The sequence below is a fragment of the Scleropages formosus genome, chromosome 1 (assembly GCF_900964775.1).
Source record: "Scleropages formosus chromosome 1, fSclFor1.1, whole genome shotgun sequence".
Lineage (NCBI taxonomy): Eukaryota > Metazoa > Chordata > Actinopteri > Osteoglossiformes > Osteoglossidae > Scleropages > Scleropages formosus.
The window spans coordinates 52,270,853-52,288,985 of NC_041806.1; the positions used below are offsets into that span (position 1 = coordinate 52,270,853).

General features: G+C 49.3%; 1 protein-coding gene across 10 annotated transcripts; it reads right to left on the reverse strand.

The window, feature by feature from the left end:
* Nucleotides 1-650: 650 nt before the first annotated feature.
* Nucleotides 651-15,261, reverse strand: LOC108920589 (protein FAM53A-like). Of its 10 annotated transcripts, none has more exons than XM_029247488.1 (5): nt 15,113-15,261; nt 10,801-11,052; nt 8,490-8,541; nt 6,980-7,752; nt 651-1,460 (listed from the first exon to the last, which is right to left on the reverse strand). In XM_029247488.1, the coding sequence occupies exons 2-5, from the start codon at nt 10,876-10,878 to the stop codon at nt 1,227-1,229; spliced, it is 1,137 nt and encodes a 378-aa protein (XP_029103321.1). In that variant the 5' UTR covers nt 10,879-11,052; nt 15,113-15,261; the 3' UTR covers nt 651-1,226. The 10 variants fall into 10 exon arrangements, with proteins under 10 accessions (XP_029103321.1, XP_029103300.1, XP_029103192.1 ...); XM_029247467.1 differs by having other exon boundaries at nt 6,980-7,854; XM_029247359.1 differs by having other exon boundaries at nt 6,980-7,857.
* Between the last annotated feature and the right edge of the window lie 2,872 nt (nt 15,262-18,133).

The window sequence follows — 18,133 nt, forward strand, 5'->3', positions numbered from 1 at the left end:
TGCGTTAACGAGCAGCTGAACAGGTGTACCTAATAAAGTGGCCGGTGAGTGTATATGGGCATCACCATTACAAGGTAGGCAAAAGCACCATAAAACGATGGACAATCATGAAGGAGGAAAACAGAATTATATGCAAAACAGCTCAGCTTTATTTCGGCCAGTGACTTCTGTCAAGGGGCTTCAGCACAGAGCAGCTCCGCAGCCCGGACTCTTTTACCATACAGTAAAAGAGTTACACCTGTGTGGAGCACAGACTGGGACTGGCAGGTAATACAACCATTTACTGCGCAGTTAATTCTGGTACATTAGAGGCCACAGGGCAACTCAAATGGTGAAGAAAGCCTCAAAGGCACTTTTAATGGTAAGGAGGAGCTTTTTTTTTGTTTTTAAATTACCAGAAAATAATCAATCGATGGGTAAACTCTGGTGCTCACTCTAGAACAAGGCGTTTTTATGCAGTTCATGGCAGCTGGACTGAACAGGATTCCTGGGGAAAACGCAGCAACAATCACATACTGGAGCCAGTTTCCAGGGCTTAGAATAAGGTGAATCCTACAGTGAAAAGAAAGTAACAGCGAGTCCCAACTGTCATTTACATTCATTCTCTTCTCCACAGCAACTTACACTGATTTACCGCTTTTTTTTTTTTTTTTTTTTTTAATAGCAGGGCAATTTTTCTTTTTTTGCTTTTTCAAGGGTACCACAGCAAGAGGTGGGACTTTAACCTGGGTTCTTTAAAGGCAAAGCAGCAACTGGCGCTACCACTAACCACTGCGCCACCTGCTGCCCAGTATTGGAACACCAGCCTGATTTGAACTGCACGCTGGTGAAAGACAAAATTTCCAGTTCGACAATTTCGACAGAGCGAATTCCTCACCGGAGAGCCCCAAAGTGTTACCCGCTGCCCAAAAGAAAAGAGAAACACGTAAAAAAAAAGTTCAGATTTGTTACGTCTACCCATGCAGAAAGCATGAGAAACATTAGATGTCTACAAGAATATCATTTCAAATCTTGTATAACAAGCCTGTTTACTCCCTTCAACAACTAAGCTGCAATGCAGAGCCACCTAACATTCATCTCGCTATTTCTTTGCCCGAAGACAGCACCGCGGAGGGGACGAGCAGAGTCGCTACCCTGCGCCTCGTCCCCCGAACCGTCGCCGAGCTCCCGCCCCGTAACGGGTCGTTTCCAGCGTCGCCGAGTCGGCCAGCGTCCGCATCCCACGCTCAGTTGTTCTCGATCTGCTCCAGATCCAGGTCTCCGCAGTCCAACGGGAAGGCCGCGTCTTCCGCGCTCTCGCAGTCGCTGGTGTCGCCGTCTCCGACGGGCACCTCCTCCGGGTCGAACCCGCGCCGGCTGGGTGTCGTCTCCGTGCCGGACGCGGGGGACGACGAGACGACGGTTCTCGTGTGGAGCTCCTCATCACCCAAGAAACGAAGGCCTCTGGTATTCATCAGCGTCTGCAGGCGGCGGGGGGGGTCAGAGGGCGACACGTTAAAGGGGCGGAAACATTTACTCCTTTACCAGACCCTCTTCTCCACAGCGACTTCCAGCATTCAGCTACTTACACCGATTCACCCATTTATACAGCTGGGTGATTTTACTGAATCGGCTCAGGGTTAGTGTCTTCATCAAGGCTACGACAGAGGAAAGTGGGATTCGAACCCAGCTCCATACGCACGAAAGGTGCCGAGTCGGAGCCGACCCGTAGCGACCGCTCGCGTGGTTTCCGAGGCAAGTCAAGGGAAGAACAGAGGTGGGTTTCCAGGTCCTTCCTCTGCAAGGCGAGCGAGGCAAACACGGGGAGAAAGGCAGGGCCGCTGCACATCCCAAGCAGGACTCGAACCCCAGACCCGGCACCCAGCAAACCCGCCGCGCCACCGCGCCCCCCTCAAGTCCACACAGACACAGTTCAATCCCCGGGATAGGCCGGCTTACGGCAGGGAGCAGGACCGAGGACGGACTCGAGATGCAAAGCTAACCCGACGCGAGACCTGCTCGTTCCAAACGTAGTTCCTCAACGATCGAGGAGGAGCTGAAAAACTACGGAAACGACAAAATTACCAAAAAAAAAGTCGAACGACAACATTCCTTTTTGGCGAAAAACGCAAAAGAAAGGTGCCCTAGGGAACAGGTTGGCCGCTGTTCAGAAAAGAAGCTGTGAGCAGAACCACGTTCCAAAGAAGCGGGGAACAGAGCCCACCCACCTACCGGGGACCGATGGGAAAAGCGAATTAGAAGCGATTAAACGACGCTGAGCACATCAATACCAATTAGTAGCAGTATTCTGACAACGTTTTAACGTGTTTATGAGGTGGCAATTAATGTTAATGAGCTGTGAGCACCAGTTTCCGGCTAAAGTGTCGCAGAAAACAGGAGAGGAGAACAGCAGGTGGCGCACCGGTTAGCGCTGCCAACTCTAGCTCCAAGGACCCAGACCTTCGAGCAGAAGTACCCGGCTGTGCAAATAGGTAAACGAGCGCACGATGCTCCGGAGAGAAGCGCCAGCGAAACCAACGAATAACCAACTAAGTAAAAAGGATGTGAAAATTAGCGCAACGGCGAAATCTGTCCCGTTTCGAAAACTTGCCGTTACCTCGGTTAGGAGAAACAAGCTGGAAACGGTAGAAGGAAAGTAAGTAAACGTGCAGATGCGCACCCCCAGGCACAGCCTGTCAAAGTACATTACGTGTCGAACCCGAGCGCTCTCGAGGCCGGCGGGAGCCGAGAGAATTAAAGGCACGCAAAATCACTTCGTTAAATGGCACCGCGCTACGAGGCGGCATTGTGATTCCGCGGGGCGGCCCACGAGGGAAGCGCGACGCCAGATGCTCTCGCCGGCTCTTTGAGCGATTCACCCGGCGCCTTTCTTTGAGGGCGCTCTCCTCTGCGCCGGGGACAAAGGGCTCGCTTGTCCGCGGCGCCGCGCTCCACGGCCCATTATCATCGCCGGGCTCCGCCCACCGCCGTCGCCTCGCCTCTCTCGGCCCGCCGGAATCCCCGCTTTAATTGGAAGTGCCCGGCCCGCGACGGCTGAAAGGGGCCGTTTGATTGTTCGTGTGTCGTGGGGGACAAAGGCAGAGCCACGGCGCGGAGGCCTCGACGAGTCGGCCCTCTGCCAGCGCCGCCTTGGACGACACCCTGAGCAGGAGACCCTGGCGTCCTCCGGCAACCCCACGCGCCCACGCGTTCCCGTTCGCACCCCACTCGAGAGCAAACGCATTAATGAATGGGGGGAAAATATATATACACACACGTATATATGTGTACGCAGTGCTGCTTGAAAGTGTGCGCGCACACTTGTGTCCCTTTTACCACAAAATGGGAATTTAATGAGAAACACTTTCCTCATGACATAATGTGTGTGTAATGATCAATTCCATGCGTTACTTTAGAGGAAATCGTGTGTGTGGTAGAAACACACAGGTAGAGCGGGTGTAAAAATAAGCGAACCCAAGTTGTACTGGTTAAACCAAGTAGGTAAGTAGAGTCGGGGGTGTAAATCATAGTCATTTACTGACTTCATAACTGTAAGATGTAACACTGAGGAGTTTATTCTTGTATAAAATATTGAAATAAAGACCACCCCTATAGGGTTCACATACTTGGAGTAAAGTAAGGAATAAATGGCTCTCCAAACCCCACTGCGGTACGCAGGACTTTCAGCGGTGATAGGCGAGCACCTCAACGTTAGCTAAAGACTATTTTTTGGGACGACGCGTTTTGGCGGGAAAATCGTCAGCGCCAAAAAAAAAAAAAAAAAAAAAAAAAAACCCCCCCCCCCCACAAAAGGACGAACTCAACTTGTAGTAACATAAGGAATGGAAGGTTCGGGTGCTTCAAACCCCGTTGTACAATTTTGAGCAATGATGGGAGAGAACAACGTCAAGCTTACCGAAAAACTTTTTTTGGAACGGACGCGTTTTCCCGCCAAAACGCGTCTGTCCCGGAAAAAGGTTTCATTACGCTTGGATATGCTTTTCCATCGTGGCTCACAGTTCACACCGTACCAATATTAGCTTCCTGCAGCACAACTAATATCACACCACAAAATGCAGTTCTGCACAACCAGCTCCACAGTTCATGTAGATTAACAGGTAAAATCTTTACATAATTGCTAATTACTATAATTGAAAAAGTGCCACTTACCTTGCCGTTTCAGATGCAAGTTAAAGATAAATAAATGTCAAGGTCTGAAATACGCTAGTAAACTGTAACGAATAGGGTGAGATCGCAGCGTCACGTGAAAGGAAGCGATGGCGAAAGATTCGCGACACCGAGTCCCGCAGGCGTTAAGTAACCAAAGTAAATTGTTGTATTGAATTTTTTTTTCTTTAAAGGGTGTTTGGCGTGTAGGGTTAGGTGAACAGCAGACCCCTGGGGGCAGGTTCATAGGGGGGTGGGGGGGTGGTGCTGATGTGGCGAGTTTCCCTTGTAAGGAAAGGGTTTAAAATGGAAGCAGACGTGAGGAACGGGTCGATAGGTAGCCCCGGACCAACGGGGGGCATCGAACACATCGGTCGCCTTGGGACATCCACTGTGACCCCTGGGAGGAAAAGAAAGAAAGGACCAACGTAGGAACGCCACGCCCAAGAAACATCTCGTATTTTTTCTGCGGGTTCAACCCGAACGGACGCGGAGCAGCCACGCTTATGGAGCTGAAAAGGTCCGCAGGGTAAAAGTTCAAGAGTTAAGCGGTTCGGCGTGAAACCGGCCTCGTGTCGCTCCAGCAGACCTTCGGAATCACGGCCGCGCTGCAGGGTTCTCCAAACTGGATAAATCCGGCTTTCCGAGCACGAAAGGCCAAATTAGCAAACGGAGACCCAGCTGGCTGCGTTCCCAGGCCGCGACGGCCACGAGTCCCAAAGCCAGTAGAACCGGAGTTCCACCGACGTGAAGAAAAACAGTTACGGGATCTCTAAAACATGTCAGTCTGGCTTAGATATCATCGTAGAACAAGGGCGGCGTGGATTTGTGCACGACGTGCGTAAGACGCCGCGACGTCGTCCTCGAGCGCAGCATTACTTCTGGGCTCGAGCACAAGCTTCGGAGTTGGGATGGCTGACGTGATGCGATGCGATGCGGCGACCCCCACGGGCACGCTTCTCCGCTGACGTCTCTTCAAATCGAGAACAGAGACCTTTTGTAAAAACTGACACGTCAATATGAATACCATCGCGGGACGGCATTTCAGCGCCGATTAAGAAAAGGACAAATGGGTCTCTGCTTCTCTGGGGAACATCTACATGGTGGAGCCCAAGGGAACAGGAACGCTCCCGGTCACCATACAGTCAACGTGGCGGCACAATCCTCATTTTAAATTTATTTATTTATTTTTTTAAACAAGACTTGTTGCTGGAGCCAAACGCTTGATAAACGGGGGACAAATGCTCCGGCGTCCACCGGACCGCGGAGCCGTTACGGTGCCGCGTCCGACTCGAGCGTGCCAAGGCAGCTGAGGGACATCTAGCAGCTGAGCTCTAGTTTATTAATCCCATGCATATTTCATATGAAGGAGGCTTTGAGAGGCCCACTCAGCCGTGGCACCTGCCCGTTCCCTGGGTCCAGCGGGAGACCGGGGGCCCTTCCACATCAGCTCGCTGGCAGCGCTGGGCTCTAATCCCTCGCATGAGACCCTTTCATCCATCTCATTTGCATAATTGGGAAAAAATAAGCAGTGAGCTGAGGAAGTTCCACGTGGCTTTTATAGTGTAAAAAGGGCAGCTCAGCATATGAATATGACACAGCTGGCAGCAGGAGCAGAGCCCATCACATGCGCGCTTCATGTTTCAAACTATGAACGAGGAGTCACCGCGCTACTTAACCCGCTCCTAAAACACACACTTCGGCACGAGAAGGCGAGCAAAGTTTCGATCCGACGGGGAATGTTCGCCGAGACCAGTCATTAGAAGTAGTCACTTGTTCGGGGATGCAAGAGCTGTGTCCGTCGAAAGCGGTTCGGTCCAATTCCTCTCAAGTCATCGTCCCATAAAATAAATCCCAGGGTTATGGATGGAACGTCCGAAAGATAACGAACAGGCCAACAGGTGGGTGCAATAAATCACCAGCGTCAAAATCATCATCGCAAGCTGAGCTTCACGCGCTTAAAGACGCTGTAATCTGTGCGGTAGCTGCCCTTCAGATCATTGTCGACCGTTCTGGAGGATTCACACCATCACATCGGGAGAAGCAATAAGACGGTCTTAACCTGTAGTAAAGTAAGGAATGGAGAGCTTAGGTGCTCAAAATCGTATGTAGGATTTTGATTTTTTTTTTCGATTTTCGGGACAGACTCGTTTTGGCGGGAAAGCCTTCTTCAGTGCCAGAAAGAGACGTGCTCAACTTGTAGAAACGTAAGGAACGAAGGGCTTGAGCGCTCGAAACCCCCGTTTCTACGATTTCCAGCAACGATGGGAGAGCACACATCCAGCTCGCCGAAAGGCTTTCCCGCCAAAACGTGTCCGTCCCGAAAATTGAAGTTTTTCGGTATGACTGAATATGCTCTTCCATCACGGCTCGGGATTCGCACAACTAATCCAGTTCTGCACAATCAACTCCAAAGGGCATGTAGATTAATAGGTAAAATCTTTACATAATTGCTAATTACCGCTTCGCTGCTTCAAGGTGCCATTTACCGCGGTGTTTTAGATGTAAGTTAAAGGGCTGCACCTGTTTGATCTGGAACGCATCATCGCTTTCCCAACTAGATATAACGTTAAAGCTTTTTCACTTAACACCCTGTTTACGGCAACAAATTAGCGTCGTTACGGAAGGAAGGGCGACAGCACGGCTCAGAACGGACCACCGCTGCTCTACAGCTTCAAGGTTGCAGGTGGCGTACCACTGCCTTGCACTAGAAGGACCTAGGTTCGAGCCCCACCTCTTGCTGAAGTACCCTTGAAACGAACAAGCATCTCCCCATCGATGTTCTCGCAGCTCCAAGAGCGCCTCCGTCGGACTTGGTCGATCAGACACTAACCTGGGTCATTTTGAGGAAGTCCAACGAGGGGCGACTCCAGCGCACCTCATCCTCCCTTCGGCGCTTCAGGCCACCCTTGCGGTCCTGGAGCACGCAGGGCTGGGAGCGACAGCGCGGCAGGCCCAGCCTTCGGCCCAGCTCCGGGGTGGACAAGGGCGTGCTGCTGGCGGAGTCAGGGATGTGTTCCTGGGACAACGAGAGCCGCCTGCCAGGGAACGCGCTGCGGGAGCCGGCGGAGTGCCGGGGCACTGCCAAGGAGGAGCAGCAGGAGGAAGAGGGTGAGGAAGGTCCGCTGCTCTGCCCGCCGCTGCCCACAAAGCCGCTGCTGGCGGACGCGGGCCGCGGCACAGGAGACATGGCCACGCCCGGGGTACCCCTGCCGGTGGCAAGCAGATGGCCACGCCCACAGGAGGGAGAGGCTGGCTGGTGGAAGCTGCTGCCGCCGCCGCCAAGGCTGTTACCACAGTGGAGCGAGACCACACCACCGCTACTGCAGCGCTGCTTGGAAATGGGAGTCCAGATCTTAGAGCCGCTGCCAGGCTTCCACGGCGAGCGGCAGCGAGAAAGCCCGCCTGGCTCAGACAGCGAGCGACAGTGGCGCTTCGTGGGAGGGGCCAAAGGCGACCCGCTGTTCTCGTTGAGGGTTAGTTTGCTGATGTGGCCAGGAAGGGTCGACGGTCCATCAGGTTCACAACCACTGCTTGGACTGCTGGGGAATGTAGTAGTTCTAAAGCCGGGCTCGCTCTGGTGCCGTGGCAGATCGAGCCCCATGCCTGCAGCACCAAGAGGACATGTCAAGGGACCTTTCGGAGTGCCGGTCACACTGTCAATCTGCAAGGCACAACCCTGGCTGGTCAACCCCCAGAGCTTCTCTTCTGCTGAGAAAGCAGGAGTGAAACTGGCATCAGGACTACCAGTCATAGCGTCAACTCAACAGATCGCACAGCTCAACTAGTCGTACTAAGTGATCAGAGCATCAGTTCAACTGATCATAGCAACCGATCAGAGCGTCAACTCAACCGATCAGAGCGTCAACTCAACCGAAGCTCAAAGTACTACTACATTAACTGATAGCCTGGTTTAGACCACACTGCTCTCTGTCAGTGCAGCAATTGTTTGAAAACTGAAGGATCAATAAATCAGCTGCACATGAAACCAACTGACAAAGCCTGAAAACATCTGTGTTTATATCTCAGATCTTTCAACACATATAGATGTCAAATGTATTACTGTGGTGCAAAATTTTACAATTATGGTATTAAGGGCCTATTAAAAAAAAAAAAAAAAAAAACTTTACTTTTGTTACAAGGTCAAGTCCAACTACGGGAAACTTGTTGCAGAACTTCAAAAGGCAAATCGGTGCAAATTAAAATGCACACAAATATGTATCATCGCTGCTTTGATTACTTGCCATTTACCACACCGTTATTAAAAAATTAAGACATTTTGGGAAGCTTAAAAACCAGTGATGTCAGAAATGAAGGCAGACGATGGGAAATGGGAAACTTACCGCGTACTGCATAGGGGTAGAGCGCAACTTTTGGGTGCAGGTTTCCAGCGTGCTGCAAAGAACCAGAGGTGTTGCACCGTCAAAGGTGGCTCCTTTAAAGCCAACATCACCACCCAAAACCGTTCCCTGCCGGACATCAAACCAACCAGATGGATGGACTCAATTTCAGCGACAATGGACATACCGCTTTCAACACCAAGGATACAAGTGGAGGACAGAACTTTCCGGAGACGCAGAACGTGGCCGCCAGGAGTCAACGTGGACAACAACAATACGTGCCCAGTTGACCTCAACCCATCTGCAGAAGTTTGTTCAACGCTGGGAGAATTTCAGAGCCGCATCTAACTGACCACGTTCAAGCGGAAGCAACGGCCGTGTCCGCCTGCATTTCCAAAGAACGCAGAAAGCGAAACGAGGAGGCACAGCAGCCCTGGTTCGTTTGCAACGAGCCTCGAACTGAAAAGCAACACAGCTGGGGCTTTGGACGACGCCGAAACGGCGGCAAAGACAAAACTTGCACATTCAGCCACGTGACCCCCTCCATCATTAGCACACTCCGTTTTCATGGAGCGATTTAGGTGCTCAGAACTCCCGTCGTGATCCAGTGCAAGTCAGTCTGTTGAACCAATGCGGACAGCAGAGGGACGCCAGAGGGACACCGACAGCCGCCGTCGCCGCCCAACCGCGCGAGGGGCGAAGAAACGAAAAGAGAAACCTGCCGCTGCTGCGAACAAGGGAACCTCCTGCGACTCGAGGTGTTTCCACCCCTTTCCAAACACCATTTAAACTCCTCACTTTAGGGCACAGAACCCAGCTACTACAGGGGTGGATGGCGACCTATTCAATCCACACACAGAGCAGCTGATGTTCGAACTCCAGCAAGTCTTCAGCTCTTCAAGGACTCGACGATTCAGGTCTTGGCGACTGAACAAACAATGACAGCCATAAAAGATGGTCAGAATTCATACTTTTGGGTCTCAAAAGACAAATCTATGGTGCGAAAGTCAAGTCATAAATGCAAGAAACGGCATAACCTGGTGACTGGTGGTAGAGCACTGCCACGGCACCACCGAACCCAGCACTACAGGCAAAAACGAGAAATTTCGTTAGGATCAATAAAACCTGCCTTTCCACCATCTAACGGTTGTAGAACAGCGGATTAATAACCCTGACAGGGCGGTATAATCCTCCCACAGCAAATTATTTTTAAAATACTCTGCCCTACCCAACTTTTTCCATTATCGGTTAAGTGTTTCATATTGTAGGAAGGGGGGGGAGGGAGGTGGGGAAAAAAGAAAAAAAAAAATAAAAATTTTGCCAACAAAGGACCTACATGCAAAAAAACCCTGCTTACTAAATCTATTCAGGAAACTGAAACTAATTCCTTTTCAATAAATAAGCATGCCTGACAATTTAAATATTCAATAGAGCCAGTCTTGTATCGCAGGCCTGGATGTCAGTAACAAAAGCCGGGGCTCCATCTATACGCGCACTGAAAGACAGGAGGACAGTTGGGGCAGGAGCACCACCCTGGGGTGCCTGAGCTCCCGGCACCTTCTCCCAGCGAGTATTCATAATGCGCGATTCCGTGGGCGCCGTACTATATTGTGGGCACAAATTAAAGAGAGCTATTCCTGGTGCTGGAAACTTATAGATAACGGATACCGATCAGTTCCGATTTACTGCTTTAGTGTCGATAAGGAAAGAAAACGAACACCGTCTGATCGACCTCAGTTCACTTGAAGCATTTCATATTCATTCACGTACATTTAATAGGAAAATCTCCGTGTGAGGTGCTGTATCGGTATGTTGACCTTCCAGCACGTGTGGAATTAAAATAATCCAGCAAAAATTTAAACATTTCAAATCCTTCAAACGCAGTTTAAATTTCCACGTCATTTCTAAACCGAAACATCAATGTCGAAATCACGGAACGAAACAAAACAAAACGTAGACGGACGACAGCAATGCGACTCCACAGCTCTTCAATAAAACACACTTAAGGGCTTCTGAAAAGCAGGGCATAAATCAGAGCATCACACTTCAATTACCCTGCACGTTTACTCAATGCCAGAGCCAAAGCACACTTTGAGGAAAGCGCATCTACACAGGGTCGGGCATCTCACAAAGCACAAAACATACCCCCACCCCACCCCCAACACAAACACTGTGCAAAAAGACAACACACACAAGCAAGAACACATTAGAGATCCACAATCATGTTACTGAAGCGCACAAGGCAGTCATATTCATCACCTTCTTATGATTCATCAACAATGTTGACACTGACCTGTAAAGGAGACACACTTACCAGGCTGATATGAAAGGCTTTGCAGGACCGGTCACTGAGGCTCTGCTCCTGCAGCTTCTGTGTGATCAGCGCCATCATGGTGGCTCTGCTCTTCTCGCCGTTTGAGCCAACCGGCAGCGGGGCCCCTCGGCGTACGCTATGCTTCAGGGGCCATCGGTTGGACGGAGCAGCGGAGAAGAGGCCACAGGATCATCTCGTCACAGGGATGTTTCTTGTTGCGCACGCCCGTCACCTCAGCATCTTCCCACAATTCTGCGTAACAAATGAGAAGTCAGGCTTTCGACTGCAAGAACAATCCTTCCATTCTGAAACCTGGAGGGCCTCATCTCTCCCTACAGCCCAGCAAGGGTGCTGAGCTCCACCACCTCTGGACACTTGGTGGTCCCACCTTCAAGGCTCCAAAACCGAAAGCCCAAAAATTCTCACATTTTGCTCCAGCGTGGTGCGATGAGCTCCCTGTGTCCCTCAGAACTGCTGAATCCCTCTCAACATCCAAGAAGGGTCTCAAGCCCAGATCCCTCAGAACGACGTCTCACGTGATTCTCTAACTGCTGCATAAACTTACATCACACTATCCGTCACCGTCACCTCTGTGTTCCCCATCAGTTCTATGTAAAGGTGCTCTGCACCATGGTATTGGATACACTGACCGTGGTACAGCAATCATCTGTCTGTGTCTACAGCTCTTCTGCAGCGAAACATACTTTGGTTTACTCTGAGTTGTGCATCACTTCAGAGCACACTCACCGTCCACTAAAGGAATAAATATAAGAGCCACATAAAATCGTGAACAAAGGAAGGACATTCCGAAAAACGCCAGACCTGCATTCCTAGGACTAACAAACGATCCAAGGCAGCTGTTCTTCACAAACTGTAGTTGAGGGATCACGTTTCGGCCGCACATATTGTGCTGCCACCTCTGCTGAACCGCTAGGCAGAGAGTGTCCTTTGTGTCCAGCTTTTACACAGGCTCTACCATGTCCGTACCATGTAAATGGGCTTAATTTATGGCAGGAACACAATTAGAGCAGGAAAAGCCTCGAGTGCACACTCTTCTATAGGGAACAATCCATCAGGTCGTTGGACTTCCCAGGGGGCCATGAGCGCGCTAAAGCCCAGCAAAGGGTCTGGAGAAACAATGGCAGCTGAACGGTTCCAGCGAAGAACGCCAGCTTGCCCCCTTCTTTCTGCCCCAGCCAAACTGAAGCCTTATTCCAGATAAAAACCACCAAAAGCAGAAACAACACTGAAACGTCTATAGGCACAATAGGTATTTTCCTGACTGCCTACTCTAACTCCGCAAAGCATGTGGACTTCAGAAGATATTAGCAACGGAAACCAATCCCAACACTGATTAAGGTAAATATCACAATGGAAACCGTATGTTCAATTAATTATTTTTATTACTGTTATTATTATTCATTTATTTCTCTGACACTAATCCCCAAAACTACTTACACTGGTTTACCCATTAAAACAACAGGTTAATTGTTTTGGTATCAATTCTGTGTACGTACCCCAATCAAGGGCACTACATCAGGTCCTGGGACTCAAACCTAGGACCACTGACTGCAGAGGTGGCAGCGCTAACCATTATGGCACCTTCTGCCCCATGAGGTTCTGATTAAGAATCACAAAGCTGACAAACTACATATCAGCAGTGAGTCAGTACTCTCTCTCTCTCACACACACACACACACACACACACACACTTGCTGAAGCTGCTTGTTCCAAGTGGGGTCGCGGGGAGCCGGAGCCTAACCCGGCAACACAGGGCGTAACGCTGGAGGGGGAGGGGACACACCCAGGACAGGATGCCAGTCCGTCGCAAGGCACCCCAAGCGGGACTCCAACCCCAGACCCACTAGAGAGCAGGACCTGGCCAAGCCCACTGCGCCCCCCTGAGCCATAACTGTTTGTTTAATATCTCATTAACAAACTACTGTAGTTCATGAGAATAAGATGATTGGCAGGGAGCCTCACTGAGGTTGTACGGCTGGTTTGAAAAGTAAGCTGTAGATCAGCTTGCAGAGGGTACCATCTGCTGTAACGGCCCCTTAGCAAAGCGTGTGGGCAGAGTGGTGATGGAGAACCACAGCCGAATTATGAACGAGCGCTTCCAGCGACAGGAGGACCCTTTAGAGGAGACAGTAAGGGCGTTCTCCTCGGGACACTTAGGAGCACAGAGCAAAGGGGACTGGACAAGTTTTCCAAGCTCAGGTTGCAGAGCATGGGCCACATGCCACATGGCTGCTCAGAGCTCCACGTGCCCCCCTCCAGGCCAGCAGTGGTATTCTGGCATCATTTCAATACCTTCATCCAAGAGGCACTGCCATGTTTGTAGGGTTAAAACACCTAACAGTGTGTAACACACCAAAAAAACCATGTGAAATGACAAGGACTACAGACAATACTGGTGGTACCAAAAAACATTTTCCCATCCAATCACAGTCAACATTTGAACATCAAACACCCCATGAAACAGATTAAACCGTAAATTCACCCACTTTTTTAAAAAAACTTACCCACGTTTCAACAGTCATAGGAGGCAAATGATTGACTAAAACTTATTGCTTCATAAAACCTGTGGAAAGACGTGTAAATAAGTCTCCTGCTTACGGTTGGAAGAACCGCCGAACAGAAAAGACTGCAGCATCAAAGTACGTGTCATAAACAGCGCAAGGGGGACAAACAGCTGCGCCCAAAAAACACTCAGCACTGAAATAACCCCAAATTACACAAATTCGACACGACTCACCACCCAATATGCAAATATGCAGCGCAAGGACTCACGGCGGAACTCTTTCATCTACTGCCCGCTTCTAAACCGAGAACGAGGCGCCACGCGCTCGCCACACCGCAGCGCACGAGCAGCAAGAGCGCCGCGCGCAGCGCCGACTGTCCGCAGCACCGAGCGCGATCATCCGTAAGCGGAAACGATGATGTGAACACCGGGTTCGTGACGCACGTGACCGCCGCCGGCCGTTGGGGTTTCCCACCTCTTCTGAACAGGCGCGCGCGTCATCGTCACTCAATCGCTGCGGCCGCGGCGCGCACGCACGCACACACAGAGCAACACTACACACCGCTCGCGTCGCCTGGAACGTCCTCCGTGCGCGTGCCGGCAGCCTCCTGTCAGAGAGCGCGCCGCGGCCATCACCTGCCCCAGGTGGTGGGAACCTGCAGCAGCAGCAGCAGCAGAGCTCGTCCGACCCCCCGCATCCACAAACATCGCGCCGCTCAGCAAGGGTAACGCGGCTCCTCCAACTGCGCATGCGCACCCCCGGACCTGGGCCGACAGGACCGTCCGGCGCATCACCGCGGTCTTTAATTTATTTCACAGGAAAAACTGGCAGAGTGGAGCGCAGTTTGTTTCCAGCCTCCTTATTTCTAAGCATACCACCGTAGGCCTACCAACCAACGCACTAGGAACCGGTTTTAGAGCCTAAAAGCTGCACAGGCTCTTCCGCTCTGTTAAAACAAGATGACGAAGTGAAAATGATTTGAAAAGCAGTACAGTAGAGTACACTGGAATGTACACTGTCAGCTCATAGTGGCCTCTGAGGATTTCCACGTTGTCTTCCGTGGACAGATAATTCGTGGCTGCTTTCGTACTTCTAAAAGGAGAACCACCCGAGGGAGCAGCCAGCTGTGGTAAAATTGTGGTAAATCTGAACGACACGAGTAGGTGCTTATTTATTGTGGTGTGCGATCTGTGTGAAGTTTGGCACCTGAACTTGGGAAAGTGGCAGCATTGAGTAGCGGGATGTCTGTCTGTGTCTCTCTCTCACACACACACACACGGACTCGTCGCTCATCATCAGCAATGGCGACACTAGAAATAATTCATTTTGCATTAAAGTGCAGAAAAGTGGTTCACAAAAGTCCTTAAGCTCCTCTACACACACAGTCTCTTTAGTTTAGCCGTTAAACTTAAGGCTCGGATCTTGGAAGAACAAGAAGGGCGTGTTTCCGCCTTTATCTAAACAAAAACTCAAAATAACATCAAATACAACAAGTCAACGAAAGGGCGACGAATGCAAAAATAAACAAAAATCACAAACTCCCCCCCAAAAAAATAATTCCTTTAAAACGAGCGATTCTAGATAGTAGTCAGTCGGTACCCACAGTCGTGCTATAATAATCCTGTACAACCGCCGCGTCACATAAATCACGGCGAAAGCGCGTGCTCGCAGAGCGCAGGTTTACCGGACGCATCGGCGGGAACGGCGAGTCCCTCAAACAGGCGACTTTCTCACTGACGCGTTTGCGCGTTGAAGGTCGCGGCGGAGGCGCGTGCGCGCGCCGTTACCTGCGTCTCAAGGCGACGGAGCTCGCGCGGCTTCGCACGTGGCTCCCGAGCAGACCGCGCGGGGGGAGGAAAACGAAACGTTAAAAAGAGAGAGTCGTCCGAGGAGCTCGGAACGTCTCCGGTGAAACGCTCGCGGGCTCCGATATATAGATGGCAGTATGTCAATATATGTGACCCCCCCCGCCCCCCCGCAAACCCAGGACACGGCCCTGAAGCGCGGAGCCGCTCCCCAGTCACTGTACGTGGGTGGAAAGTGCGGACGTCACCCTTTGACAACACGGAGCGGGAACACGCGGTCTGAGAGTGTGTCCCCCCCCCATGGTCGTGAACGTGCTACGGAGCGGGAACGGCGCTGCCTGCCCAGCTGTCCGGACTCGGGACTCTTTTTTTTTTCTTTTCCTTTTTTTTTGTAATAGCAGAAAAGGAACAGCACTGCAGTGAAATACAAAAACATACAACAACAGGAAAAGGAAGGGAAAAAATACTGTAGCATCTCATACAATACGAAAAATGTGGTCATAATCCTTAATAAACTTGTTATTCTTATTGTTATCAATGAGTCTAAGAGAGGTTACAACAAGGGAAATCTCAGCAAGAAAGACATCGAATCGAGGCAAAGTCTTGAGAAATTTGTTTTTGTGGATAACAAATTTACAATGCAACACGAAAAAATTAACAAGAAGATGATCAATACGGACTCGGGACTCGGGGCGGTGTGGGTTCCCCTCCCGTGACGCGGTGATCTCAGTTTACATTGTGTCTTTTCAAAATACCACGCGAGAAATGAGCATGATTAATATAACGCGTCGTGCACCCGTCCCTCGCACAACGCGGGGTTAATTCGTGCCGTTACTTCGCCCCGTTCTGCGAATTCACGATGCGAGAGGCTCAAAAAATTACCTTCATTTGTAACGGGGGGGGGGGGGGGGGGGGGGGGGGGGGGGGGGGGGGGAGATAACTCGGTTCCGGATTTTAGGCTTTTTTCTTGGAAAAGTGTTTTTAAATTATAGATATTCTGTAGGGGGGGACCGGGGGCACAGCGAGTAGCGCTGCTGTCTCACACAACGCCTGGGTGGTGCGAGAGGATGTGGGTTCGATCCCCTCTCAGTCTGTGTGGAGTTTGCATGTTCTCCTCCGGGTGCTCTGGTTTCCTCCCACAGTCCAAAGAGATGGCTGTTCAGGTTCACCCATAGTGTGTGAGTGACAGTGTGTGTGTTCCACTGATGTATGGATGAGTGACCCATTGTAAGTAGTGTATCTAGCAGTGTAAGTCACCGCGGTGAATAAGGTGTGTGGGCTCATAACACTACGTAGAGTTCATTGGAAGTCGCTTTGGACAAAAATGTCTGCTAAATAAATAAAATGCATGTAAATGTTTTGCTTTAATATGCATTTCTGTTCTCATGTTTAATAAATTACATCTAATTGAGATTAGCTTTTTACTGACATTGGTATTTAGCATGAACTTTATCCAAAATACTGACAATATTGTGTTTGTAGGGTGAGAAATTTGCAATTGTTTGCCCGTTTATACAGCATGGTCATTTTTACTGTATCAGTTCAGGGCAAGTGCCTTGATCAAGGGTACAGCAGCAGGAGGTGGGATTCGAACCAGAAACCTTCACATCTCATGGCAATTTAACCATGATGCTGCCTGATTTTGTACTCAATTTTTAGACCTTGGCTAAGTTATATAAATAACCTGACTTCATTCATATTTTATTAAATTTTAATTAAATGAAAACATTCTGAAAATGTGACAATGTATTAAAAGTAGAGAAATGTAATTTTAAAACTGGGCAGAGAAACTGTGCAAATGACTTTGCCTTCTATTACACATTGGAAAAGTTACACTAGTTCACAAATATCTCAGAAGTATTGAAAGTTTCGAGCAACATTGCCCAGCGAGCACTTTACAATATATAGTGCCAAGTGGCAGTCGGAGTGTGTGCTGTGGCCGGACCAATGAGACGGTGGACTCAGGGCAGGATGGCCTCTGACAGGAAATTAAAATTGTACCGTGACAGTAATCATGTAATGCCAAACACTTTTACCACAATATAGCAAAAAAAAAACACCAAGTGAGGTACCTGAGGAGGAAGGGAGGAACACGGTATAGGATAGTGCACCATGGACAGCATACCAGGGAGGGTAAGTGTGGTGGGAGGGTGGTGGAGAACACAGAGAAGCAGAAGGTGAAACCATCATTTTGCTGTGATGTTCAGATGAACTAATAATTTGTTATACAGGCTATCAACACAGAAGGACAACTGTAGCCATTCTACCATGGTAATACTGTGCTATTGCATATTGTTCTATAATTCCTCTAGAGACATCATTCATCTTCATGCTTACCAATTTACTGTATACTGTGTGTAAAACTACAAAACAGAAGCAAAAAAAGTGTATTAATTACATTTATTTTGCTGTCCAGCAGAAGTCCTCAGAAAACATTATACCAGTAAAAAAAAAAAAAAAAAAAAAAAAAGAATATTTCATTCTGCATAGTGTTTTTCAAACAAAGTGTACAATGAAATGGCTCAGCATATTGGATGTCAAATTTAAAAAATAAATACACTTTAATAAAAAAGTAATCTGAAATGTGATGTTACAGTGCAAGATTGTTTCAACATTTAGCACCAATATTAGGGGAAAACCCAGTTTAAAACTACACTGCACTCTACTAATGAGGTAATGTGTTTTTTTTTTTTTTTTCTCAACCCAGAACAACAAATATTTCATGTTTTTCACAAAAAAAGCCCACAGTGCAGTTTCAGGAAGAAAGAAGGAACTGGTTCCCAGATTAAAAACTATGATTTTGCAGTTACCTTTCAATATTATGTTTCTTCTTTTCAATTCGTCTTTCTGTATCTTTCCTAAAACCTTTTGCACTTTCTTTTCCACTTTTTTAGAAGAGATTTTGATCATTTAGTTCAGATGTTTGTAATATAATGAAATAAAGCTCCAAAGATCACTACCGATACCTTTCACTCTGCAACGCATGCAGACGCTGTGCATGTG